Source organism: Talaromyces rugulosus, chromosome III, assembly GCF_013368755.1.
Source record: "Talaromyces rugulosus chromosome III, complete sequence".
NCBI lineage: Eukaryota > Fungi > Ascomycota > Eurotiomycetes > Eurotiales > Trichocomaceae > Talaromyces > Talaromyces rugulosus.
In genome coordinates this window covers 5756794-5784124 of record NC_049563.1, presented here as the reverse complement: position 1 = coordinate 5784124, position 27331 = coordinate 5756794, and the positions used below count along the sequence as shown (strand labels likewise).

At 38.0% G+C, this 27331-nt stretch overlaps 5 protein-coding genes across 5 annotated transcripts; 2 read left to right on the top strand and 3 right to left on the bottom strand.

Moving 5' to 3' along the window:
- Positions 1-746: 746 nt before the first annotated feature.
- On the bottom strand, positions 747-4394 carry TRUGW13939_06778 (uncharacterized protein; the record flags this gene model as incomplete). The annotated part of the gene is made up of 5 exons (XM_035489926.1): positions 747-966; positions 1059-1540; positions 1631-1882; positions 2271-4201; positions 4250-4394. The coding sequence occupies 5 exons, from the start codon at positions 4392-4394 to the stop codon at positions 747-749; spliced, it is 3030 nt and encodes a 1009-aa protein (XP_035345819.1).
- Positions 4395-5632: 1238 nt separating this feature from the next.
- On the top strand, positions 5633-8302 carry TRUGW13939_06777 (uncharacterized protein; the record flags this gene model as incomplete). Its single annotated transcript, XM_035489925.1, has 8 exons — positions 5633-5808; positions 5859-6093; positions 6149-6321; positions 6382-6966; positions 7017-7436; positions 7493-7728; positions 7779-7982; positions 8043-8302. The coding sequence occupies 8 exons, from the start codon at positions 5633-5635 to the stop codon at positions 8300-8302; spliced, it is 2289 nt and encodes a 762-aa protein (XP_035345818.1).
- A 930-nt stretch (positions 8303-9232) lies between these two features.
- On the bottom strand, positions 9233-10628 carry TRUGW13939_06776 (uncharacterized protein; the record flags this gene model as incomplete). The annotated part of the gene is made up of 2 exons (XM_035489924.1): positions 9233-9367; positions 9417-10628. 2 exons carry the CDS (start codon positions 10626-10628, stop codon positions 9233-9235), a joined length of 1347 nt encoding a protein of 448 aa, XP_035345817.1.
- An 820-nt stretch (positions 10629-11448) lies between these two features.
- On the top strand, positions 11449-13248 carry TRUGW13939_06775 (uncharacterized protein; the record flags this gene model as incomplete). The annotated part of the gene is made up of 2 exons (XM_035489923.1): positions 11449-11653; positions 11711-13248. The coding sequence occupies 2 exons, from the start codon at positions 11449-11451 to the stop codon at positions 13246-13248; spliced, it is 1743 nt and encodes a 580-aa protein (XP_035345816.1).
- A 492-nt stretch (positions 13249-13740) lies between these two features.
- TRUGW13939_06774 (uncharacterized protein) lies at positions 13741-14850 on the bottom strand (the record flags this gene model as incomplete). Its single annotated transcript, XM_035489922.1, has 2 exons — positions 13741-13892; positions 13995-14850. 2 exons carry the CDS (start codon positions 14848-14850, stop codon positions 13741-13743), a joined length of 1008 nt encoding a protein of 335 aa, XP_035345815.1.
- Positions 14851-27331: the final 12481 nt, after the last annotated feature.

The window sequence follows — 27331 nt, the reverse complement described above, 5'->3', positions numbered from 1 at the left end:
TACCTAGGTGTAACACCGTAGGTCGATGCAGTGTCTGAGCTCTAGTCGACAGGGCAAGGAAGTCCCGTAGGACCCGAGCAGAAAGCTCGGTGATTAATATGTGACTGCGAAATGTTACAACTACTCTCAAACAGCATAAATCTGGAAAATCATTATCTCCATGGCCTAGAGGTCGCAAGATCCCACGATAGCAGCACACTACGCACCCCCTACTTAGAATACTATAAATATGGCCTCAAATGGCACCTAGATAGTGAAGAATTCAAGTATTATGCTCATTCTCTACTGTTTAATCATACACACTCCGAATCCGTTGTCAATATGTTAGTATATTATGTGCAGTAAACACAACACAAAATCGTTAAAAGTAGACTTTAAAAATTTTAATGTAAAAATAATAAAGATAATTAAAATCTTAAAATAAAATACCATGTGGCCCAATGTAAAAAATGTGAAAAACAAGTTTTGCCCATTTCCAGTCTTTCTAATCGTCCGCTGCACATTATAAGTAGCTCCTAGATACGTGTAGTTTTACTAGATAATAATAAGGCAATCTACATGTGTGATAATTAGCAGACTATTCCGCTCCTGCCTGCGCGACATGCTTATCGAAAAAATAAAATAAAAAATATCAAATGTTGGGTAGAAAGATGTCGACGCTGCTTATCATATACAGAATACTTTTTATTTTGAAATTGAACCACCGGTACCACATATAAAGGTGTTAGGAGGATTTGATTTCTTGTTCAGCCCTTCAGCGCCTCTTTCATATTTTTTTCTTTAAGCTCCGTTGCCTCCGGTTCTGTAACAAGGACAAAGTCATACGTCAAAAGTGCATGGCCTTCGGGGGTCCCATACCGCTTCGCAATATTCTCGTCTACTTTTCCAATATCGACGACTAGTGAGTCCTTCACACCAAACACGGCATCTGACGACTCGTAAGGATCGTTTCGAATATAAAGTGCACTTGATTCACTCATTAGCCTTATTGTTAACCAAGGAATTGAGTTAATCAAAAGACTTGGTAGAACATTACAAACCAACTAGGAAAAACATACGTAATCAGATGATCGTATCCTTCCTTCTCAAACATAAAATGCATATGAGAAGGCCGATATGGATGCCGATTTAGTTTCTGTAGTAGCTTACCGACTGGTCCATCGTGGGGAATAGGATAAGGTACAGGTGTGATTGCTTTGAACCAAAACAGCCCATCCTTGTCACTATGAATGACTCCTCTCCCGTCTGGGAAAGTGTACTCGGAGTACTGCACATCATAGTGGCCCGTCGAGTCCGTTTCCCAAATGTCAATTTTAACATTTTCAACTGCCCTTCCTTGAGTGTCTTTAACAGAGCAAACTACTAGAAGAGGCTCGCCATTTTGATCCCCGGATACGGCGGCACCGTGGTTGATGTAGTTGGTTTTGTGGGTGTGGAATGGACCAAGAACAGTTCCTTCTGTGGCGCCTGGAGGTTTGGGGTGATCGAAGGAGTCGACTAGCACCGAGAGACCAAGTATATCCGAAAGAAGGATAAACTCCTAATGACTAGTGAGAAGATGCTAACTTTCTTCTATGAAAGTGATGGAGGCAGTGGAATAAAGAAAGGAAGAGAGAACGAAGACACGAACCTGTCTCACATCAGTGCATATTTTGCCAACTTCAGTCAAAAATAGCAGGCCAGCCATCCATTCTTTACTGCTTAGTCTAGTTTCGCGCGCAAAACTGTGAAGATGGGTGACTAGCCTCTCGAGAACATACTTCATACGTAGATCTTCGCAGAAGCTGTTAATAAGATTAACATTCTCAGTTATATTTTCCGTCGTGAGGTTTTTGATTGACGGGAGATTGCCTTTTATTGGATCCATGATATCCTTTCCCAACTAATCCACCAAATGTGTTGTTTGGGCAATTATCTTATGATAGAAAGTTCTCAAAGAAGACAGTTGGCTGCTGATACTACTTGGTACATATATGTGCTCCAGTGATGTCTATCACTGGCGGGGGATAGTGGTAGATAGTGGCGGGGTGGGGTGGGGTGGTTCATAGTAGAGATCAGCTCAGCTACTCGTGTCGGCGCTAAATACAACAGTAGGGAAATATATCGATTGCGGGGTGTACTCTGCCTGCTTGTAAGCTTGCTGACCACCCCAGATTGCCTAGATACGCAATGAGAACATAATAGCTAAATAGCATTCATTCCTCGCCTCTCTCGTCAAGGGCGGTGCATAGTACAGCCGCAAAAGCCTTGGCTATAGACCAGCGACCAACTCGTTGGAGGAGATCAATTAATCGGTGCAAATTATTGACACTACCAATGGAATCAACCAAAGGCGGTCCCTGTGTCTCTTGAACAGCGATCTCGCTATTTAAAAGTTGGATTTCTCGCGCTTCAAGGGCTTTTGGGTCGATAGCTTGCTCGCTTCCAATACAAGTGAAACAGAACCATGCCAACCCAGCAGAAAAAATCCCACGGGGAACATGGATGGCTGGCTCAGAAGAGAACCGCATTCGTTCCAAGTAGCGTTGGATCAACACTGCGTGGATAAGGCATTTGCTAGCCTCGAGCGAGCAGGCCCAGTCACGGACTGTGGTCGATACTGTAATGGCTTGTACCTGGCCATTACGGCCAACGGCTTGCTCTAGAAGATCCATATCTGCATAGAGAGACATATAGATTGAATGCCATAATATAGGCAGACTAAAGGGATCATCGCCTTCATTTTGAAAAAGATGCTCACCATACTTTTGCCACCACTGAATTAATAGGTCAGATAGATATTGTGACAGATTATCATTTAGCGAATTTGAGCAGCGAGCCTCTTTTAATAATGCACCTATACTCTCCAGGGTGCCATAAGCAGAGAAACGAGAAAGTCTGCTCGCAACCGGGAAATAATCATCGGTATGCAGATGAGAAAAGATAACACGCGTTGCTTGTTGATAAAGCAAAACCCACTTAGCTGCGGTGGGCGCCGCGAATAAATCATCCGATGCTAGATTTATAATTTGGGTAAGTCGGTGCTTTCGGATAGGGTCATGGTGAAGAAGGTTAGAAAGTTCTGCGTCATGAATGTTCAACGCAATTTCTACACGACTTCGCTGCTCCTTTTCAATCCAACGGTGCCATTTTTCCACGACGTCAGAACTTTCTAGGTCAATGTTCGATTGTTCATAGTTCTCTTGACCGTATATACTATTCTTATTGGATTCTCGAGCCCAGGACATTACAGTCCCGTGAAGAACATCAGCTAGCACCAAGTCTCGGGGCCTGCCAGAAAGGATCGCAAAAGTTTGACCGAAAATTGCCGCTTGTACCATAGACAAGGCCTTTGCGCGAGTACGAGACAGAATCGATTCCCAGGATGCTAGAATGGCTTTGTTAAGTCTCTCAAAGATTCGCATACCTTGCATGGAAGCGGTGGATGATCCAACAAACAGACTGCCGACAGAGCATAGTGACAAGAATAGAAGCGTATTTTCGGCAGTGAGGCGAAAGGTTGGAGCATGAATGACAGGAAATAGGGGGAGAAAACGACTAAAGAACAGCTGAGCAAAAAGATTCAACTGATCAGATGACGGTAACGCTTCGTCATGCAGTCTATGCTGGAGCTCTAGTGAGAGTCCAGCACGATAACTATCATCCACTTGCAACTTGCCACCTCCGATAGACACACCGTGACCAGAAGTGACTTGCCCATGAAGGTTTTGCTCTTCTGGAGGGGAAAGGTACGTAAACCACTTTTTTTTCACAGCATCCACCAATCGACCATATGTCACTACATTAGAAGTGCTAACAGACCTAGATCCTATTTCAGAGGGGACCGGCGGTTGCGCCCATTCAAATATGGCAGAAGACAGTGTCAAATCGAGCGCTTCGACGTCAAGTTCGGCTCCCAAGAACCAGTCACTCGAGTTTACACCAAGTGATAGATCGTCCAGGTTCATATCCTCTGTAGTTGGTGCCTGTGTCTCCGGTAAGTCGTCCATAGGAGCACAGTGGTCGCTCATGACGGGTGGCAAGACCATAGAATGGTTGGAGCCCGTTTGCTGTATGTTTGGCTCTGCTGACGAAGTCGGAATCATGGAATCTCTTCTAGAGAACGGGAATGATGCCCTTGAATCAGATGGTGGGGACTGTAATAAAGTGTCATGGTGGGTTTTTTCATGACGTCTTAGAACGTCGCTAAGATCACAGTGCACTATTAGAAATCCATTTTTGTTTTAAAATTGGGAAGATATAGTATCACCTTCTTGAGTATGCTTTGCCACAAGACCGACATTCGTATGGTTTTTGTTTGGTATGGCTGCGAATATGTCTGGCAAGATGCTCTGACTTGGAGAATGTTTTATTGCACGTATGACACTTGTTATCTGACCGAGCTCGCCGGCCATTCATTCTAAGCGCTCTTTTTCATTAAAAAAGACGATTTCCTTACGTAGATACTCTCTGGTCAGGACTAATCGGGCAGTGAATGATGACAAATAGGTAGTATTCGTAGTTGTAGAAAGCCTCGATTATTTCCTATCCAAAGACAGACAGCTATCTCCAAGCTTTTTTTTATCACGCTGGATGGGAGAAATTATGAGTTCATAAAGATTGGGAGTATTGAGATTTGAGACGTTCAACAGTTGTGGGGAGGGGGAGGCCTGTTGCTTTAGGTGCACGGCAGTGGCAATTTTCTCCAAACCCCTGCCCCGCATTTACTTCCGCGGTGTTCCCGCCTTGTTTCTGTAACTGTTATATTGTCTAACTTAACAGATTCATTACCATTGGGGCCACGGGAGTTGGGTTGAAATTTCAATAATCATTTATGGTATGTTTAAGTTTTTCACTATTCCTATAGTCAGCATTTACACCAATGCAGCATTTGTGAGCAGATGAAATGTGTAACAGTTGATTTTTGTGACAATAACATGACACCACTGATATGAATTTAACACTAAGGTTTGCGTGCGGATAAGGCGGACCGCATCTCCGCAAGCCGCAAGTTGACATCTGGCTATCTCCGCTTGGTGGATTACGCTGAACAATGGATCTTCGCAGGAAACCTGAAATTATTACGGGGGTTCAGCATGGATAAGAAATATATTCGATATTGTTCATATTCGTAGATGGATGAATATACCGGTGAAGGTATATGAGAGCCTACAAGAATAACCATCTATATTAATAAATATTGAATTCAGTCTTAGTTTTCAACACGTGAATTATGAATATCAATGAAGATGTCATGGATATGTATTCATGCCGGCCACTAAATTGATGTAAATACCAGTTGACTGACATTCAGAACAAGCAACGAAAGGGAACATTAAATATATGAAATGACACCCATCTTCTATCCCACTCTCTAAGAAGGCGAATCAATCAATTTGTGTCCTAATGCCTCTACCCCTAAAGCATGGAGAAGGGTTCGCTAGCAGAATATATTTAATTTAGTGCTTTAAAAAGGCAGTCATTTGATTTCTGATCCTATAAGCATGAAGTGGAGTGCGATGACCTCGTAGTGATTAACTTTGTGCCGAGTCGCGGAACGCGGGGAAAATTCTGGAATCAACACATCTCTCACCTGTCAACCCCCCCCCCCCCCCCCCAAACAGCCCAAACAGCCCACACCTCTTTCCCCAAAATGTCAGAATCACGCCCAGATAGGCACCGAAAGTCAGCACAGGCTTGTCAAAGGTGCCGAAGCTCAAAGCGCAAGTGCGATGGTCGTAAACCTCGCTGTGGTACATGCGCCAGACGTGGATCTTGGACGACTTGTGTATTCGATCAAAGCGATGGTAGGACAGGAAAGAAGGCACGGTAGGTGATATTTTTAATGTACAGTGTTTTTTGCTTACTTTCTTTATTAGGGAGATTGCCGCACTGCAGACCCGCGTTGCTGAGCTCGAGAGAGAGAAGGCTAACGCAAACTTTCCACTATCGATGGATCCCCTCATGCAACTGTCGAGCGATGCACGAGAAATAATTTCTCCGGCATTTCATTTTGATTCGGAATTTGCACCTCATGGCCAACCCACCAGTAAGGATCAGCCAGCAGTGATGACTGAAAACAGATTCTTGTCTCGCAAAAGTAAAAAGACATCTGTAAGTGAATCCGCATGGGCTCTAGAAGTCTTCCCACTTACCTCTTTACTTCAAGGTAGACGGGATGGGGACAGTTGGGAATGATATCAGCTCGGCAGCAGCTGGCGAGCAGTATTTTGGGGAATCGAGCACCGTGGAATTTGTCAGTCAAGTGGAGAAAATCATGAATCTCCACATGTCCGAAGAACTCCCAATATTTGATACAAATCTGCCCATTCAAACAACATCGTATGGCTCCATTTTGTTTATCACAATCCTTCCGACCCATCCGACTAACAAAAATGATAGTTATTCGAGCATTGAGGAAGAAATTAATGATGGCTATATTCTCCCTATGAGGACCGAAGCAGATGGACTCATTTCCGCTTTCTGGGATCGCGTTTATCCCATCTATCCTTTGTTGGAGAGATGTAGCTTTGAAAGAGAATATGCAAAGCTTTGGCTATCGTCGGGGTCACCTGAAAGTTCCGAGTACCATATTCGAACAACGCAAAATCATGTGCCGGGAAGTCGAATCTTTCATTGTATCTTGAATATGACATTTGCCCTTGGATGTCAAGCAAAAAAGCAAGATGATAGGTCATGGGTGTTCTGGCAGCGTTGCAAGAGGCTGTTAGAGTTGAATTTCGACATATTCAATCAGGGCAGCATTCCAATGGTCCAAGCCCTGCTGTTAATGGGTATATACTTACAAGGCACGAAACTGACAGAGGCTTGCTGGAACCTGGTTGGAGTGGCCATTCGTCTTGCCCAGGGCCTAGGTTTGCACCGGCCAATTCCTTCCAACCAGCGAAGAAGTGTCATTATGCCCAATTTTCAACACAGAGAATACTCCCGAAGACGAGTCTGGATGGGCTGTCTTTTCATGGATAGGTTGGTTATACATGTGTTTTGACACCCTGTTTATGACTGACTAGGGCTAGGACACTATGCGTGACATTTGGCCGGCCGCTGATTATACCCCTTGACAAGTCCGATTGTGTAAACAAATTATCGACATCTTCTTTGCCCCAAGGGCTTTCATTCGATGAAAATCAAAGCTCACTTTTTTTCGCTCATGCCTTTCAGTTACAGTCTATCCTTGCCAAGGTTATCTACGTTTTGTACGACGAGGACAGCATCTCCAGTCAAAAAGAAAAACGAAGCATTAAGGAAGCATCTAACGAGCTCCTCACGCTAACTGAACAGATCGAGGAAGGTGATTTTCGGGATCTGTTCCAAGTGGAAGAGGATCTTGAAGCTTGGAAAGATGACCTTCCTGATTTGTTGCGGCTTCCAATGCTTCATCCGGGACAAATTCCCAGCTCAGGATGGAATAGGCATGCAACAATATTACAAGCAAGGTACCAAGTTCAAGATTCTACGCTCACACCTTACTTACACGATTTGGCTTCCCAAGGTTTCTATACGGACGTATTTTGGTTTTTCGGCCGCTGTTGCTACGCCAGTTAATTTTATGTCGTTCACCGTCCAAAATCGACGAACAAGGTGGGATCAAGGGAAAGGTCCACAATGCTCTCATCTCTCATGCTTCCAATGCGTGCATACAGTCAGCTTGTGATTTGATCGCAGTGTTTGTGGCCGCCTCCGGTTTGGACGATGCCTTACTTCCCGAACCATGCTATTCGATTTTTTGTAAGTACCCCGTGAATGTGCGCAAGAATCAAGGTACTAAAAAGGGAAAGACCTCTACACTGCTTCAATGATTCTTCTTGTCGGGCACATCTGTGATATATCCTCAGGAAGTGGAGAAAATAGAGAATACCTGTCAAGGAAGTGGGAAGAAAGCTTAGAGAACCTCAAGCTATACCAGCACTTACATGAAACCGCCCAAACCTGTATCAAGCTTTTGGAAATTGGCGAAAAAAAGTTTCTACGTCGTGCGACAGGTACTTTTAACACCCGGGTATAATCAAACGTCTCGTGAGGATTTAAGCTAATGATAACAGCAGAGGGCAGCTTGTCATCTTGTGGTCTTGTCAGCCAGCCGCAGCAGATTAAACAGGCCCAAATGGAACATAGGCATTCCTCGGCGGAGTCCTTGCAAACTGAAAACATCAACAGCACTGTCGTCGATTCTTTCTCAATCAACGATATCGACTGGAACGAGGTGCTTGACATGGCACGCTTTGGAACAGCGCCTTTTGATTTCTATTTTCAAGAGCCAAGACTTTCGGATTTAGATCCTTTGTCCTACCGCGGCTATTAATATATAGAGGATTTACTAACAATAAGACTAGCAATCTATATACATACTAACCAAACCTATATAATATGCTGTTATCACATAAATTAATAGAAAGAATGGTATGAAGACCGTTGCTTAATAGCTTACTAGATCTATTTTCAAAACTATTAATATCTGTTGCTATTAATATATCTACTTGATATGTGAGGAAGTGTTTTAGATGGCAAGCAAATAGATTTCTCGTCTAGAGCTATAGTTAGCTATAATATCAACCTGATTACTGATTTCCGTCAGTTCTTAATCCCTGGTGTGAAGATAAGTCTCTGTTCTATAGTTCCATGATTTAGTCTAAGGTTGTTGCCCTGTTTCCTTGAAGAACTGGTATAGCCCTAGGTCTGGGGAGTAGGTGCCGGCCCCGGTGGTGCACCAGTTCTCACATGATACTACTCTGAGTCTTGGGATCCTGGTATACTTCTAATAGCTGGTATGAGATTTGGTCCTTCTTCTTGGTCTGAATTATCTTTATACATATAAATACGGTAGTCTAAGTGGCTGATATATGCTACCTTCTATATAGCTATCCAAATAGCGTATTGATGTTAGGAATAATTTGAGACAGAACTAGAAGAGGGTTAGTTTACCACACAAAGGGGGCAACATATTAAAAATCCGCAGGATCGCTGCTTCTTCTTCATTTTCTTTCTCTCTTTTTCTCTTCTATGTTTCATTTTCTCGTCACCGAGTACCCTCAGATTTAGGAATTCACTCGCCGTCTCAGGCTTCGGGTTACTCTATGACTTTTTCAATTTCCCCAAGATGTTGAATAATGTATGACATTATTCGATTGCAATCATTTGAAATTTACAGTAATATGGATCATCCACTGGTTCTGACCCAATGTAGTGTCTCTTTCAGACTTTAGTTCGCTCAATATTGCTTCAGAGTCCCAGCTTAATTGAGATCGGACAGGTTTTCGAAAACTCTTTCCAGTAGCTTAGCATGCGCTAGACTTCGAATCTTCGGGGTGATTGGAAATGGCTCGTCAAGCTCAAAATGCTTGATATCGCTGCTATCAAATGCTTCTCTCTAGTATAAAAGTTAGATATAGAAAACTCATACTTTGGGAGATACCTACCGCTTCGTAGTCAAAACAATAGATCAACCGGGACATGTTGATGAATAAAGACTTCTGTGCAACTCGATATCCGACACAGACGCGCCGCCCACCACCAAGTTGCCAAAGTCCATGGGTGAGATCTGACTGGTGGCCGTCGAGCCACCGCTCCGGTTTGAATGCATTCGCATCATCAAAGGCAGAAATATCTTTGCATAGGGCCGCATGGTTCAGCACGAAGTGGGTCCCTTTTGGAAATGAATAACCCTCAAATTTGAGATCCTCTGTAAGTGTATGTTCCGGGGTCCATGTGAATATCGGCCTCCATCGGAGGAGCTCCTTGATGAATGCGAGTGTATAAGGCATTTTTACCTCGTCGGCGAAGGTGGACAATCGTTCCGCGTTGTTTCCACAAACGGCATCTATCTCAGCACGGGCTTCGAGGTACTTGTCTCGATGAAGAGAAGCCGCTAAGGCAAAAATGTTTAACGTCAAGCGTGTCGTGTCGCTCCCAGCTTCCACGAGAACCATTGATAGCCACTTTGGGTCAATGTTCTTATTCTCTAACGCGGTTTTGTCGGATATCAACCTCTGGGCGAATGAATCTGGGGCCGTTTCAGACTTGATGGCGTGATGAATGGGATCCCAGTATCTACCGTACCAATCATCTGTCTTCTTGCCCAGGGCTTGATACCGCTTCCTCCAAAACTGAAGCCACTTTGGTAGTTTCGCAAGTTCTGGGAAAGAGTCCAGAAGGTTGTATGGAGGAGCATTTAACAGGAATATTTCTTGTGCTTTCGCAACCCCCTGAAGATTTTCATCGAATTCTCTCGGCCTCTCGCCAAACGCGATCCGATGGATGACAGCGCTGCTGTAGTGGAGATGATGGCGGTACCATCCAGCTGGGTCCTTGCTGTAGCTGGCTAGTAGCCGAAGGCTCTCTTCATTCTGATATTCCTGGTAGGTCACAAGTGCTGTGCCACCCAGGAGTTGATGCATAAGACGGCGTTGCTGCGACCATTTTTCTTGGGGGAGAAGTATTGATCGCCTATTTTGTGATATCAAGTCGCCCAGTATAGGATAACTTGGACGCCCGTTGGTTATTTTGCCCCTCTTATTATAGATCTCTTCAGCTACTCGGTTACTGTTGAGCAGTACCCAGAGTTTAGACCCAACATGTATGGTTGTCATTTCTCCATACGTGGCAAAATGGTGAGACTGATGTTTTAGCATTAGAAAATATTCGAGTTGCATTGCATACAATGAGTCCTACCGTTTCCTCCCCCTTGAATAATTCAAGAAGGTTACCAATGATAGGATACCCACTTGGACCCGGAGGCAAAACCCAAGGCCTTCCTGACCAAGAACGGGCTTTGTCCACGGGTCTCAATAAATAGATAAAAAACACCAAGGTACATATCAGAAATATAAACAATATCGTAACCGAGCGTGGGAGAGAATGGAATTCTGTTTCAGTGGCATAGTACATCCAATGAGAAAGGGCCATGGTGACTGATAGCTTTCTCGGTCAATCCCGATGAATGATAGCAATACCTATAGAATGATTGATCGAGTAATTATAGTTCACTTCTAGACCCTAGGAATAGGTGCACTTTTGCATGACTTCTGGATTACATTTGAATTAAAGGCCAGACGAATAGCTAGCTGATTATGTTAGTGGCGTTCTGCGGGGAGCGGACCGCATCACCGACATCACGAAGTATACCAGAACGTTTTCAGCATGGATTTCCCCGCAGGTCATTCGCAATTCATATCGAAAAACTATTATGGTCTGTACATGAGGCTAGGGTTAGCAACTAGGTGATCTGTGGGGCTTGCGGGAGTCCGAATCCGCAAGGATCCACTCCTATCTCGAGTGCCAGGTAAGACTGTGATTATGCTTTCCTAACTTACAAGCTATTTCGTATATCCGAGGTTGCGGGTATTTACGATAATTCTGCCTAGCTAGATAAATGGGGGCTTTTGTTGTACTATATAAGAGAGCCATATTGAATTGGTTCTAGAACGATGACTTGCTAAGATAAATCTCACAATGGCAGATAAGTCTGATGTCAAAGATGGTTTTGCCTACCCCTCGAGACCTTTGAGTGTTATCGTGGTAGGTGCTGGCATTTCCGGCATTATGATGGCTATTAAACTACAGGAAAACATTACAAACCTAAGCTTGACTATTTATGACAAGAATCCCGAGCTCGGGGGAACGTGGTGGGAGAATAGATATCCTGGATGTGCTTGTGGTAAGCCCTTGATGAATCTTACTCTTAAATCAAGAAACTAGGTCTGATATGGGACAGATATACCAGCGCATACATACCAACTTTCTTTCGACTCCAACCGAGCCTGGTCAACCTATTATGCGTCCGCTGGGGAGATACTTCAGTACTGGAAGCGTGTTGCGGAGAAATACGATGTCAGAAAACTCATGAAATTCCGCCATCGCCTCACTCATGCTCAGTGGAATCAGTTATCCTCACAATGGGAAGTCATGGTTGATGATGAGTTGACGGGGTTCTCCACAAAGCAATGTTGCGATGTACTCATTACCGCTATGGGGGCATTAAATCAATGGAACTGGCCATCAATTACCGGACTCCACGATTTTCAGGGTAAACTAATGCACAGCGCAGACTGGGACAGCAGCTACGATTTGAAAGTGAGCACAACACCGCCCTACTTCTCCACCATGAAAACATTGGCCGGAAGGGGTTCTAATTTACCACAGGGAAAGAAAGTCGCTGTTATAGGGGCAGGATCGAGTGGGATTCAAATAGTTCCTAGCATTCAGCCAGAAGTTGAGCGCCTGGATCATTACGTACGCGGAAGAACCTGGATTGCTTCGTCGCTTGCAAGCGAAGAAATCGAGGACAGAGGTGAGAAGACGGGCAACTTCATCTACTCCCAAGAAGAAATTAGCGCCTGGCAGAAAGATCCGACTTCATACCTAGACTATAGGAAACGACTTGAAAATGCGATTCAGGGTGGATTCGAAGTTACCGCGAAAGGTAGCCAGGCTCATGAGCAAGCTCGAGAGGTTTTCAAAAATCTCATGGCTGATCGCCTCTCGGACAGGCCTGATCTCTTCGAAAATCTTATTCCAAGCTTCGCACCATTTTGCAAGAGATTGACACCAGGGCCGGGCTACCTGGAATCACTTTCAAAGGAGAATGTCGACGTGACTTTTGAGCCGATTGATCATATTTCGAAAACAGGCATCGTTACAAGAGACGGGAAACTTCGAGAAGTCGATGCCATAATTTGCGCGACGGGATTCAATACTTCCTTTACTAATCGATTTCCTATCTATGGAAAAGACGGACAAAAGTTATTTGAGAAAAAGTCAAATGATATAAATAACCTGTCCACCTACCTGTCAATCACCGTGGATGAATTCCCAAATTTTTTCATGATGTTAGGTCCAAACTCGGGCCTCGGCCACGGAAACTTGCTGATCATCCTTGAGCAAATTGCGAAGTACTGTGCGAAAACTTTGTCAAAGATGCAACGGGAAAATATCGCCAGCATGGAGCCAAGGAAAAGCGCGGTTCATGGATTCGCTAGATTTTGCGATGAGTTTTTCCAAGGTAGGGTGTTTAGCGACGAATGTCCTTCGTGGTATAAGACAAATGACAGAGTAACGGCCCTATGGCCAGGGTCAAGCTTGCATGCAGTGCAATCCCTCGAAAACCCTAGATGGGAGGATTTCCGATACATTTACGTCAATGAAAAACCGACAAGCTGGCTAGGAAACGGCACTACTGCTGCGGATAATGACCCTAATTCTGACAAGAGTTACTATTTGACTTCTTTGGCTCAAATACAGGAGGATCTTTAGGGAGAATCTCAGATCTACCGTTGCGGAACTGCAAATGATTTATTGGTTCCAATGTTTAGTGTAATTACTCTTGCAAGATTATAAAACTTTGATATATATTATATTTAACATCCCATCATTATTTAAATCATAAATGCAAAATGCGATTTCGTATAATCTATGGAAAGTGTGGCGGGGGCGACTAATTCAGTCCAATGAGATGTAAATGTTAGATTTTCAAAGAGTACCATATTGCGAATCACAGCTCGGAATATTACCAAGCCTCCAATTTTATCCAAAGGAAAATAGCATCAAAAATGGCCAAACCATCTGTCGATGCATTGTAAGCATTAAAAAGGAGCCAGCATAATTAGGAGCCGTAATAATGATCGTATAAACTTATCAATTGATGTCTCTCAGCAGCAAGGTCCCTCTGCTGCTCTGCAAGTAAATACATTTCGCTCTCAGGTGATGGTTATTTCATTTACTAGATACAGCTGACGCGTACGGTGATTACTTCAATTCCAGAAATTTGGTTTTCAAGCTTGGAAAGAGCTCAAATGCATTTCTCCATCCGATCTTCTGCTTCTCTTCGTCGGTAAAGCCTTCATAAGCCTTGAAAGAATCTTGTATAGACGGAACAAGGTGCCCAGGAACATAGGGGTCTGTATTACAGTAAGTGACAGTCAGCATGGTCTTCGAAATAAAAGACAGGTCAAAAGAAAAAGAAACAGAAAAAGAAAAAGGAAAAATCGATATCCACTCACAGTCAGAGCCAGTGAGAAGCTGATCAGCACCAACGAATTCCTTTAGAGATGAGAACTGAGGGTTGCCCAGAACAACAGCTGTATCAAAATAATAGTTTTGCAGTTCTTTCATTGATTCGCTACGGTCCCGCCCACCGTGAAAGGGTAGAGTGGTTTGCACTGCCAGACGTTCAGCCAGGAAGGGAAGCGCTCCACCGCCGTGTGAGAAAATCATTTTAATATGAGGGAAGCGTTGACGTGCTTTGGTGAACAGAAGATTTGCCACTGCTCGTGTTGTATCGAAAGTATATTCAATTACTGGAAGTGACATGCCTGGGAGGTCTGGTGCGGTTGGCGGGTTAGTTGGGTGCACAAAGACAGTGGCTCTCCGACGGTCAAGTTCCTCAAAAATAGGATCCAGAGAAGGATCCCCTAAGTATTTCCCATCGTAGTTGGTGTATAGCCCAATACCCTCGAGCTTCAGATCATCCAAGCAATATTTGATCTCGGAGAGCGAGCCCTGAATGTCCGGAATCGGTAGAATACCAAATGCACCCAACTGCTTTGGGTATGTTTGAGTGTACTCAAAGAGTTGGTCATTTAATTTACGTGCAAGACAAATGGCACGTGAGTTACCATGCAAGAAGGAAACACCTGGGGCAGTTATACTCAGTATGGAGTAGTTATACCCATGCTCAACCCTCTCTTCCATGTAAGTCTTGATGTCGAAGTTTGGGATGTGAAATCCATCCACGATCACTGAACAGTCGTCAGCCGTTGCAAAGCCGGCGGAAACCATAGCATCCCGATAGAACTCGGGGATTGGATGACTATGGACATCAACCTTAAAAGTATTAGGATCAGGAGTGACTGCCATTGCTTATGACTAGAATATTTGAAGCTGGGCGGGGAAAATGGATAGAATTGACAGATTGGTGAAAGACCATTAAACATCGCTTTCATTTGGCGACTGTAATGTGCCTATACCATGAACATTTATAAGAGCTGGGTAAGAAATTTCTAACCACAGTCTCAACATAGCAAATTCGACACGGGGTCAATTTGCGGAGTTGCGGGCGAATCTTGCCGCAAAACGCGGACCTAGCAGTCCCCGCATCGCTCCGCAATGCCCGAAGCGGTGCGGGGACTGTTACGATAACTTTGCCCTGGCGACAGATCTAGCTATCAGTGGCTGCAGTTCGGGATTTTGGCAACGATCAATAAGCATAATATTCTAATTTACATAAGTCATGCATATCTAGTCCCTCCACAATAGATTCTACCCCGGCACCCCCAATACTTGGACACAGCCCTGCTTACATGTGGAACACACCGGGGGAAAACCGTTTATTGAAACGGCATTGCTCTCGTAAAACATTTGAACGATTTCATAATGAAACGTGACGCCTAATCATCTCTCCCTTGGCTAATGAGTTCCGGGAGTGACGGAGTCTTTTAAAAAATATCATCCCATACTTCTCATCGTTAATCAGACTCTTGATTTATTAGATAATATCTATTATAGCTAACGTAATCGGTAAGCGAGCGGCCACTGCAAGCGAGCGGCCACTTGTTTTCCGAAGCGCGTCCCAACACAATTCCACATAATTCAACGCGCCAATATGCCACCAATTCGCAATAAAAACGTGTTAAACTCTCAGGAACAAGAGGAAAGAATATTAATAGCTATTTCCAATTTACAGAATAAAAGAATCTTTAATATTGGACAAGTGGTAAAGATTTATAATGTTCTTTAAATAACTCTACGGCGCAGATTATAAAGCACTTAAGAAAGATCTCAAATATGTGTTAATAATTATAAATTAACTGAATTTAAAGAGGAATTACTTGTTAAATAGATATTAGATCTAGATAAATGAGGATTACTTTTTTAGTCATCTATGATATAAGATATAGCTAATATTCTTTTTACCTAACATAGAAATTAATAGGTTAGAGAGAAATAGATATTTAATCTAGTTTAATATCGCTTTGAGCTGAAATCATGGTTTTTATAGAGATATAACTATAAACATGCTAAATGTGAAGATTAGAAAATAATTTAAGAATATTTTAATAGTGTATAAAAGGCTATACTGAAATATAGTATCTTATTAAAAGATATTTATAATTTTGATAAAACTAGTTTTGCTATAGGACTTTGTGTAACTATAAAGATTATTACTAGAAATAATTAATATATCTATCTAAAGCTATTATAGTCTAATAATTAAGAATAGATAATTTTAATTAAAGCAATTAATACTATTAAATAGGCTTTACCTTTATATATTATTTTTAAAATAATAAAATACTCTTAAAAAGGCTGGTTCAAGACTTTTCTAGATGTGTCAATCGGTTCAACAACTCGTCACCAAGATGTGAATCAGGGTGGGTATTCTGCTAACAGAAGGCAAGATAAGAACGTTGTATAAGGTAATCCTAGGATAAGTAGAGTACTATCGTAATGATAAACTGCAAAGTATGTTGAAGAGTAATAATAGTATGCTATTTATTTAAGAAAATAAAATATAATAAACTAGATATATAATAGTAAATAAATGTCTTTATATAGCTGATCCTAAATATAGTGAATATAGTTAATGCTTTATTAGCTATGTTATTGATATATCTAAATATAGTCTAGCTATGTTTAGCTATGTTCTCTGTATAGTCATATGCTATAGTGTACTTTCACTAATATGGTGTATATACACTGTTGGGGTGCATCTATACTGGGTATACTTGCATAGGATAGGTGGTTCTATACTAAATATATTTACATAGAAATGGTATAGCTGTACTATTTAGGATGTCTATCTACTTAGTGTATTTTTACTAAATCAGTATATCTGTATTATTTAGATCATATGAGTTTCTGTGTAGTTACTTCTGTCTTTGTTTCTATAATTAATAAGTCTACTCTATAAGAGTTTCAGGCAGCTTATTTATATAAGTAGCGTTTGCTATTTATTGATTGGCTGAGTATTTATAATTTTTATAATAATCCCCTTTTTTGAAGGCTGGCGTCCTGACAGTTACATAAATAGTTGCAGGTCTCCTGTCATATAGATAAGCTAATTTCTTTCTTGTTAATATTCTTGGTAGTGATATTCTAACTATATTATCAAAGCAAAATATAAATATAAAAAATCTTTAGCTGTGTATTGAATAGTCTGGTATTATTCTGTTGATTTTTTGTTATTATTATATAGTCTAAGAGAAGGTTTATATTAAATCTGAAATTTTGAATCACTATAGCGAGTACATTAGTTTTGGTTGCTGTAAATGTTATAATATAGCCTTATCTGATTTAGTGTGGAAAAAGCTTATTAAGGCTCAAGAGAAGATTAAGGCCGATGATGATTAATTGAATACTAAGCTTAAAACTCTTTTTATCAAATAGGCTTATTTATATAAATAAAGAAAACTTTTCTAAAAGTATATTAGAAAATTTATTCAAATAGATATAAAGGATATGGAGGAATTAGAATATTTAAAGAAAAAGAAGGAGAAGAAATAGAAATAAGAAACTAAGCTATAAAAATTAAATAAGATAATTGTAGCTGTTATTTAAGAGTTTTCTATATTATCTAATAATAAGTTTAACTATATCCTCTCTAAGTTTTTTTCTAGTAAAATATTTAAATCTTTTTAAGATAGTTTAAGTGCCTAACTAGTTTCTATAAATTATATTTAGATCTATATTTTTTCTAGCTAACTAAGTAAAAGATTCTTTTTTCTACTAACTTTTTTTTTAAGATATTTTTAACTTTATATTCATCCTTAGTTGCTTCGTTATTACTGTTTTCTAGGTTTTTAGTTAGTTCTAATAATAAGATATAAAATATTAGGTATACTTTTATTTTTATTAATAGTTAAAGTTTATAATTATTATTCATGAGTTTTTTTTAAATTATAAAAGATCTATATTTAATAATATCAAGTTTATTATTTAATCTCTTGCTTAGAATATTAAATTTTTTCTATCTAATTGTTTGTTATAATAAGTAAACTTTTTTTTTTTTTTAAGAATTAATATGTCCTTATACTTTTTATTATAATAGATCTTTATTTAATTCTTAAATTATTTAATATTTTTTAAGATTGTCTAATAAAGTATCTGTAGTTTATTAATTTATATTATTATGGCTTTAGATAATTCTTTTTGTAGTACTTTAGATTATATTATTCTTATTATTATTATTATTATTTAATCAAATTTAACGTCTATACCAAGCCCTAGGCTATGACAGACAGCGATTCGTGTGGATTAGGCCTGCTTATAGGGGTTGCCCCCTATAAACCAGTACCTCTACCCCCATTGGATTTATGCTTTTAAGGTATCTTGCACTTTCCTCGCCCTAAGCCACTTATATGCGTAGGACGATTCAGGGGCTTATAGTGGGTAGTAACCACTACTCCCTCCTTATAGCCACTAACGTTTGGGCATTGCCTACAATAGCGGGCCGCCCCTGCCCGCTATCCTTCCCCCTCTCGCTTTCCCTTATCCAGGGCCTCAATGCCCCAATTATCAGTCTTATAGGTCTGCTCCCAGGCCTGTTAGTTATCCTCTCGCTCTTTAATGGCCCCTATAAACGCCAGCAGCACTGTAGTAGCTTTTAGGTCCTGGAATAGATATGCTTTAGGGCACTGCTCATTATCCTGCAGGGTCTTTACTCCCGCTTTGGCCAAGCCAGCATATAGTTTTTCCCGCTGATGGCACCACTGTCGATAGTTTGTAAGAAGGTGTCTTACCATCTCAGTCCCCCTAGAGCACCCTAAGCAATTAGGAAAGTCTCAGGCCTTAATTTGGTGCAAATAGGCCCTAATTGATGCATAGCCAGTCTTAAACTGATAATATCGCCGCGCTAGATGCTTAGGGGTATTTGCCAACATTAGATCAAGCTTCCATCCCTGGGAGGGATAGTAGGCCTAGCTTGCCCACTAGACACACTTTGCAAGCTTTACAGCAAGCTAGTTGGCCTTAATAGCTCTATAAGCTTTGATACAAGCCTGTTAAGCATATACCAATGAGATACCCAAGTATTTGTCTGTTTAAGGCTTCTCTGCAGCTTTCTTGGCGGCTTTATTAACCTCTTTGTTGCTTGGGACCCCCTTATAGCCTGGCATTCAGCATATAGTAACCCTGCGGCTAATAGCCTACAGTTCCTTAGCTAGATCATGTGCCCACAGCGCCAGGGCTTAGCCAGGGCCTAGCTAGATATACTAAAGCCTGCCTATAGCGGCTTGAGCATCAAAAAATATCTTAATTGGTCCTCTAAGATTCTCTACCAGCACCTACTTTAGGGCTTCAACTACTCCTATTAATTCTGTATCAAAGACTTTGAAGCCTATGCCTAGGGAAGCTAGACGCGACTTCTAGAGACCAATAAGTGGCTTATAAGCTACCGTAGCGCCTACGCGCTGATCGTCTAACCTGAAACTATCTAAATAAAGGTCAGTATTCTCTATCCTACTTAGGGGGTCTAAGACTAATTGCATAGCGGTTTCAGGGGAGTCTATCCTAAAATCTAGTAGTATAGACCTATTACCAGGCTCTATTGTACGCTCAAAGCCCTGGGAGGGGTCGGCGGTCAAGGCCTCTCGTAGCCTGCGGGCCAGGCCCATGCCCAGCTTCCAGGGGCCTCGGCGGATTATTTTAGATATGCTATTATTGCTAATAGCTCTTTATTATAGATCTTATAATTATACTCCGCGGGCATGCACTTTTAGGAGAAGTAGGCGTAGGTTTATAGGAGTCCTTTGTTATTATACTGTGATAATGTTCCCTTTATAACATATCCTGAAGAGTTAGTTTCCATAATTGTATCCTGCTTGGGGTTGAATTATACTAATATTAGGTTACTTATAAATATTTATTTTAGTTGTTTGAAGACTTTATTAATAGCCTTAGTTTAAACAAAGATAGTTTTCTTTTTAGTTAGTTCTGTTAGCGGACGGATTATATCAGAATACCCTTGGATAAACTATTAATAAAAATTTGTAAACCTTAAAAACAATTATATATCTTTTATATATATTAAAGCTTTCTATTCTAAAATAGCAGAGACTTTTATAGAGTCTATTTAGATCCCTTTTCTAGCTTCTAATATAAATCTAAGATATTTTATTATCTGTACCTCAAACTTATATTTATTAATATCTAGCTGTAGTTTTATAGTACATAGGTGTTCTAGTACCCTTATTATCTGTTTCTAATGGTGCACACGGCTATCTTTTATAAAAATAAGCATATTATCTAGATAAGCAGATACAAAGTCATCTAGAAACTTATGAAAAGTCTAATTAATATATTATTGAAATATGCTTAGCGCATTGATAAAGCCAAAAGATATTATTAACTATTTATAAAGTCTAAATCTAGTTTAGAAAGCTATCTTCTACTTGTCTCCTTCAGCAATATATATCTTATAGAAGACTATTATAACATCAAACTTTATAAACCATCAGGCTTTAGATATTTATTATAGAGTCTTATATATTAACAATAGTAGATATTAATCTCTTTTTATTATAGTGTTGAGCACCTAATAATCAATATAGAAACACAGTCTTCCTCTAGATTTCCTTACAAACAGTACCAGTATTGTAACAGGCAAGTTGCTTATATATATGAAGTCCTTTAACAGTAAGTCATAGAGAGTTTTCCATAGAATCAGTAGTTCTTCCCGTGATATATTATAGAGAAGGCTCTATAGTATCTCTAGTTTATGCCTCTTCACATCAGTATTAATTAGTTCAATCTAATAATTAATATTTAGATGTGATGGTAATAGCTTATCAGCTTCCTTTAAGTCAAATAGTTTTAGAAACTTGTGGTAATGCTTAGATAGCTTGTTCCCTAAGTCTGTCTATGGTTTTGGGGCTAGAGCTTTTTTAATATTCTGTATAGAGATTATAAATATATTAACCTTCTTTTTCCTGCTTTGTATTCTTTTTAAAGCATTTACCACAGCTATATTAATCTGTTGGGGGATATACTTAGATTATAACAGATTCTTTTTATTAACAGATATTCTATTTCTGAATTCTAGTTGGCTTCTAGCGGCGTTAATTCTTACATGTTGGTGTTCTATCTATGGGAGATCCAATATTATATTATATTCGCACTTTAGAACTATATAGAAGTAGGCTTTTTCCTGTATATTTCTTTTAATATCTAATGTTATGTATACAATTTCTTTGATGTATTAAGATACTAAACTATCATATTCTTTAATAGGTCTAGATTTAATAGCGCTATAATTCAGCTTTTTCTTTCAAGCGAAGGTCTCTTTAATAATTCTATAGATAAGGTATCTACTATTAATTAAAGTATTAGCATTAATTCTATAGTCTAACTATATATCTATATTAAATAGAGATCTGTTAAACCTTCTAACTATCTTCTTAAAATTTTTAAAGTCATAAGCTGTTTTGTATTTTAGCTTCTATAGGCGATTTTATGTAGAAGCTACTCTTTTAACTCTGATATATTATCTAAGCCTGTATCAAATTTGGTTTTATTCTTCTTTACTTCAGTGTTAGATATTCTTGTGAATATATCATATTTCTTCTTGCTATGGTTCCTCAGAGATAGTACCTAATAGAGTAGCGTAGGTTTAGGACAGTATTAGGTAATATAACCTGGTTTTCTATATTAAAAATAGTTATCTGTTCTGACAATATTAATTGGTAGGCCTACAGATATCTAGTCTATGACTTAGGACTGTTCTCTGTTAGAAAAGGTTCCTTTTGTAAATAGATAGAAAGTGTTCTGCTTGTATCAGGACTAGATGTTATTAATTTTTTTAGCTTTTTAACATTGTTCACTACTCGGTATAAGCATTCATAAAAAGTTTTGTACTGCTTTAATATGTCGCTCTTAATAGTTATATACCTCATTTCTTAGTTAATTATAGTTTTCAGTTATGAGATTTTTATGTTATTAGTCCATGATTGACCTTTTGTAAGAAGTAATATCTATTTAAATTCGCTAATAAAGTCCTGGAAAAGAGTATATCCTTATTATATATAGTTAAGTTCAAGATTTATCTTCTCCACAAGTTGATAATCTTTGAACAATATATTAAAATACACAAAAAAAGCTTCTAGTATAGTAGGAATAACTATATTTACATTTCCATGAAGCTATATCCAGGGATAGACCTTTGTCTGGACCTTTCCTGTCAACTGTCTATAGACGTACTACAATTACTTATATAGTCCTTTAATTACTAGTGCATTGACTGTTAATTTTATATATAGAATTGCTATAAACTGTATATATTATAAATAATCAGAGTTGTTATATTTATTAGGATGGTTAAGAGAGTGGTATGATTTATTTATACTGTATATAGAGGTTACTGATAATATAGCATTAATAGGGACTTTAAATATAGATAGTTTGGTTGTATTATTAACTTGTCCTTTGATATATAATAGACAAGCAGATATATTTGTTAGAAAGAATTCTATTTATTGTATTTATTCTAATAACAGCTGGTTCAGTTCTAAAGATATGTCTTTTTGGTCTGGGCCATCCTTTAGTAAGCTATTCATTATAATAGAGAAATTTCTTAATACTCAACTTGGTTGTTAAGAAGCAGCGATATAATAATTTAATCCTCTAAATAAGGAGAGTTAATATAGTTCTTAAGGGCTTAACTTAAATAAATAAAGAGCGATTATATAGCTTAACCCTTTGGGTAAAAAGAATGGCGCGTTCTTAATCCTTTAAATAGGAGAAGGGGGTGAAATGTTTAAATCTAATATTATAGGCTAGATCCTATCTTACTAGCCTTATATAGATCTAAAAATTAAGTAGATTTGAACATAAGAAAAAGAAAGAAAAAGTTTATAGAGGTTTATATTATTGAATATTGATACAGGCGAGTATAGATCTTAAGGGCGCCCTAACAAATCTGGTATAGTGTTAGGGGGTTCTTCTATAGCGAACCAGATGCGGACCAAATGCGGTTATTCTACGAGAGCGAAGCCTGAGTATCCCAGGGGCTAAGACCCTAACAATTGAAGAATAATAATAGTATGCTATTTGCTTAAGAGAATAAAATACAATAAACTAGATATATGATAGTAAATGAGTGTCTTTATATAGTTAATCCTAACTATAGCGAGCATAGTTAAGCTCTGCTTAACTATATAGTTAACATAGTTCCTTAGCATAATCTTACTATGTTGACTATGTAGTCACGTGATGCTGGTAGTTGCAGGGCAATTTCCTTACAATATAATATTGTTGCGCTGTAATAATATTGCCCTATAAGTTCCTTATACTATAACTCCCTTGCCCTGCAACCGGGTTGCTCTGTAATTAAGTTGCCCTGCAACTAGCTTGCCCTGTAACTATTCTGCCCTGTAACTCACCTGGTCACGTGCCAGTATCCGTAAAGACGTTTCTTGCTTCGGGGATATAATTGGGTAATCTACCCAATAACAATATCGTATAATCTTGCTTATGTAACTAGCGTCCGCTGTCACATTCATTGGCTGAGCGTTATTGATTCTTCTGACATATATCTTCTATAGCCTCTTGATGTTAGCTGTTTTATAATTTTAAAACAGTAATATAGACAGCTTGTTAAATAATAGATAAGATTTAGATTTAATTATATTGATAAAATTGACTTTCTTACTGTATTTCTAGAAGTCTATATAATGGTATATAAAGCTGAAATAATTTAGAATAGCTTTATAGCAACTGGATTAGTGCTATTTGATCTAAATTAAGTTTATTAATAGTTTACTGTTCAATTAAAGACTTCTATATTTTTTCGAAGTTGATTAAGTAATATATAATTATTCTGTTTATAAATATTTTAAAATCTATGTTAATTCAAGCATTAATTAACTATAATTAAAAGGTGTATAAGCCAGTATATAAGAAGCTTTTCAGAAGTTATTGATAAGACAATTAATTGTATGTTAAAAGCTTATAAAATAAGTATTAATAAGTTTTAGATTATATAAAAAGAAGTTTATGATCTATAAGCTGTATATGAAAAAGAGAAGCAAAAATATAGATAATTAAGAAAATAGATATCTGTGACGGCTGAGCCTGAGGCTATCCCCAAGGGTAGGAGCGGCCTCGTGGCCGGATGGGAGGCCTCAGGCAGGAAGGGCATCAACCCTAACCTGTGGTGCCAGATCTGGGGATAGCCTTACCCCGGGGCCATAAGGGGTCAAGCTGGTTATCTAAGCACACAAGATAAAATCTTCCCGCAGGTCCTGGTAGTTAGATTCCTTTTCTATACTTGTTGTTTTAGAGAATTGTATCCCTAGATAGGAATTGAATATCTTTAGAAAAGACATGTTATATTATAATAAGTATTGCTATATTTTATCTTTATTTTTCTTACAATTAGTATAGTTAGCACTCAGCTATAATCAGTACTCTAGTTAGGGATAGACTTTTCTTTATTTTAATCTCTTTATGTTTAGTATAGTCTGTATAGCTATAATAAATACTTTATTAGTATTCTGACTCTAAACCTTTATTTACCTTCATTCAAAATCTAGAAATCTTGTGAGCTAGTATAATAGCAAGACCAAATACTGCTAATAGATATTAGTATAGCAAGAGCGCCAGCAATAATAATATAGAAAAGTCTAGTCACCATTTGACTGTTAATCTTAAAAAACTAAAGCTTAGAGATATTCCTAAAGAATTACTTAATAAAGATGAATTCCTTAAGCTTTGCAGAAGCAATCTTGGAGGCCTATTTAAAGGTTTATTCTAATATCTCTTTATGCAGAAGAAATAACTAGAAGAGGCTCTTGCTGAGTCTAGTAATAATGATATAAAGGAAATTGACTCTATAAAAGAGGAGATTCAGAATCTTAAAAACAATCTGGCCAACTATTACTAGACTATATCTGAACTAATCATTAAGCATAATACTATAATTACCAATACCTCTCCAGCTAGAAAAGATCATAAGAAAAAGATTACTAAGCTACCAGATGGTTAGCTACTATTAGATAGAATTAATCTTAAGTATAAATCATAAAAGATTAATATCAAGAATAAGTTAGAAGCTAATGCCGACTATTACCCAATAGCCCTGGCCTATATAGCGTACGTGAAGGGAATATATAAGAGAGAAGTGGCCAACTATTTGTTCCCATGATTCTGGAAGGACTCAGCATAATATTACTAGGATATCAGTGACATTTTTGAGTATCTAAGAATAATCTATATAGATGAGAACCGCGTGATTAATATGAAGATAGAACTCTGTCATCTAGTAATAAGAGATTTGAAGTTCCAGATCTTTTTATTAAAATTTATACTTTTTATCCAGGAAGCTGGCCTTGCTTTATCAGAATAGAAAGAGGAATTCTACTATAAACTTTTGTTCGATATATAGTGCACTATGATTAAAAAAAGTACTAATCTAATGGTATTGTATCAGACCTTTATATAAGGATACTACACTACTGCTAACTACCTTAAGCAGATTATTAAAGAGGAACGATGCGCCTGCAGCTATAGAATTGAAAGTAATAAAGGCCATAGCTAGAAAGACTACCAGTTGAATATTTTTAGAGGATTAAAGCTAAAGAATAAAGTCTTTTAACTATAGCTCTTCTGAAAAGAAAAGAAGAAGCTAATAAGTAAAGATAAATGCTTTAATTATAAACTAAGCAGTTACTATACTAACAAATGCCCTTTTAAAAAGAAGGCTCTAGATCTGAAGATCTTAGAGAAACAGAATAAAGATGATGTAGGTAAGGAATTGGAAAATATCTATATCTAGAAGAAGTCTTTTTCTTAGACATATTAAGTATAGATAATAAAGCTTTGAATCTCTTACAACTGATAAAGAGAGAGAAGGATAGTATAACTATATCTATTCAGCTAGCTAAGAATGGATATTTAATTTATATCAAAGCTTTGACTAATACTAGAGCTAATAGATTTGCCTTTTTAGATATATTTTTAGTAGAGAAGCTTATATGATATTTTTAAATATATATAGTACCTATTTCTGAACCCTGTGAGATAAGAGGATATAATAGGAAGACAGTGGAACTAGTTATATACCTTATGATCTTAATACTAATTATTAATAGCTGGATACAGTGGTATCTATCCTTTTTTTTAATATAACTAGACTGTTATAATATTATTTTAGATTATATATAGCTAGAGAAGTATAATATATTGATAGATTGCAGGAACTATCACCTCTTATAGCTAGAGGATATATTTTTTAAAGATTAAATAAAGAGAGAACAGTTTATCTGTATACTAAAGACAATATTAAGAAGAAATAGACTAATTAATCTTGAGCATTAAGCTAATATAGAGTGTTAAGATCAGTTAATAAAAGAACCTATCTTACTCTTATAACCAGAATCCTAAAGAAAAATATCTGCAGTTATAAGAAGAATGTAAAGAACATAATCAAGGATAGAACTATAGAAAATGAAGAAAGCCTTACAATTAAAGAATACTACAGAACTCTTTAGCAGTACTAAGGAAGCGTTATCAGTTATTAGTCTGATAAGAAACCTATATTGTCAATACTTAGAAAGAAAGATGTATGGAATAGATATAGCAATTATTAAAGCTGCTAGATTCTATTGTTATATAAAAAGTAAGACTATAGATGTCTTTATAACTAATCTTTACAAGGTAGAGTAGGCGCTAGAAATTAAGAAGAAAAAAATGATTAAATCAACTAAAAATAAGAAGATTAAGTAATAGCTACTGAATTAATATTATAAGTTTACTAATATCTTTTTAAAGATCTGCTTAGACAAATTACTAGTTTACTAAAAATATAACTATAAGATTAAGTTAAATCAGGATCTAGAGTTAAGTTATAATCCTTTATATTAAATATTAGAGGAACAGTTCTAAGCAGCCTAAAACTATATTATTAATAATCTAAATAAAAAATTTATCATCTTTAGTAATGCACTATTTATATCTCTAATTCTCATGGCTAAGAAAGCTAATAACAGATTCTACTTCTGTATTAATTACTATAAGCTGAATACTTTGACTAGAAAGGACTAATATCTACTGCTATTTATTGAAGAAGTCTTTAAGTGTTTAAGTAAGGCAAAGATCTTTACTAAGCTAGATATTAGATAGAGGTTCTATTAAATCTAAATATATCTAGACTCTATAGATCTAACTACTTTCTATTATTAATATAGCACTTTTAAGTATAAGATAATACTATTTAGTCTTACTAATAAACCAGCGATATTTTAATAACTAATCAACAATATCTTTATAAACTACCTTGACCAGTTCATAATTATATTCATTAATAATCTATTAATATATAGCAAGAATAAGCTAGAGTATGAAATAT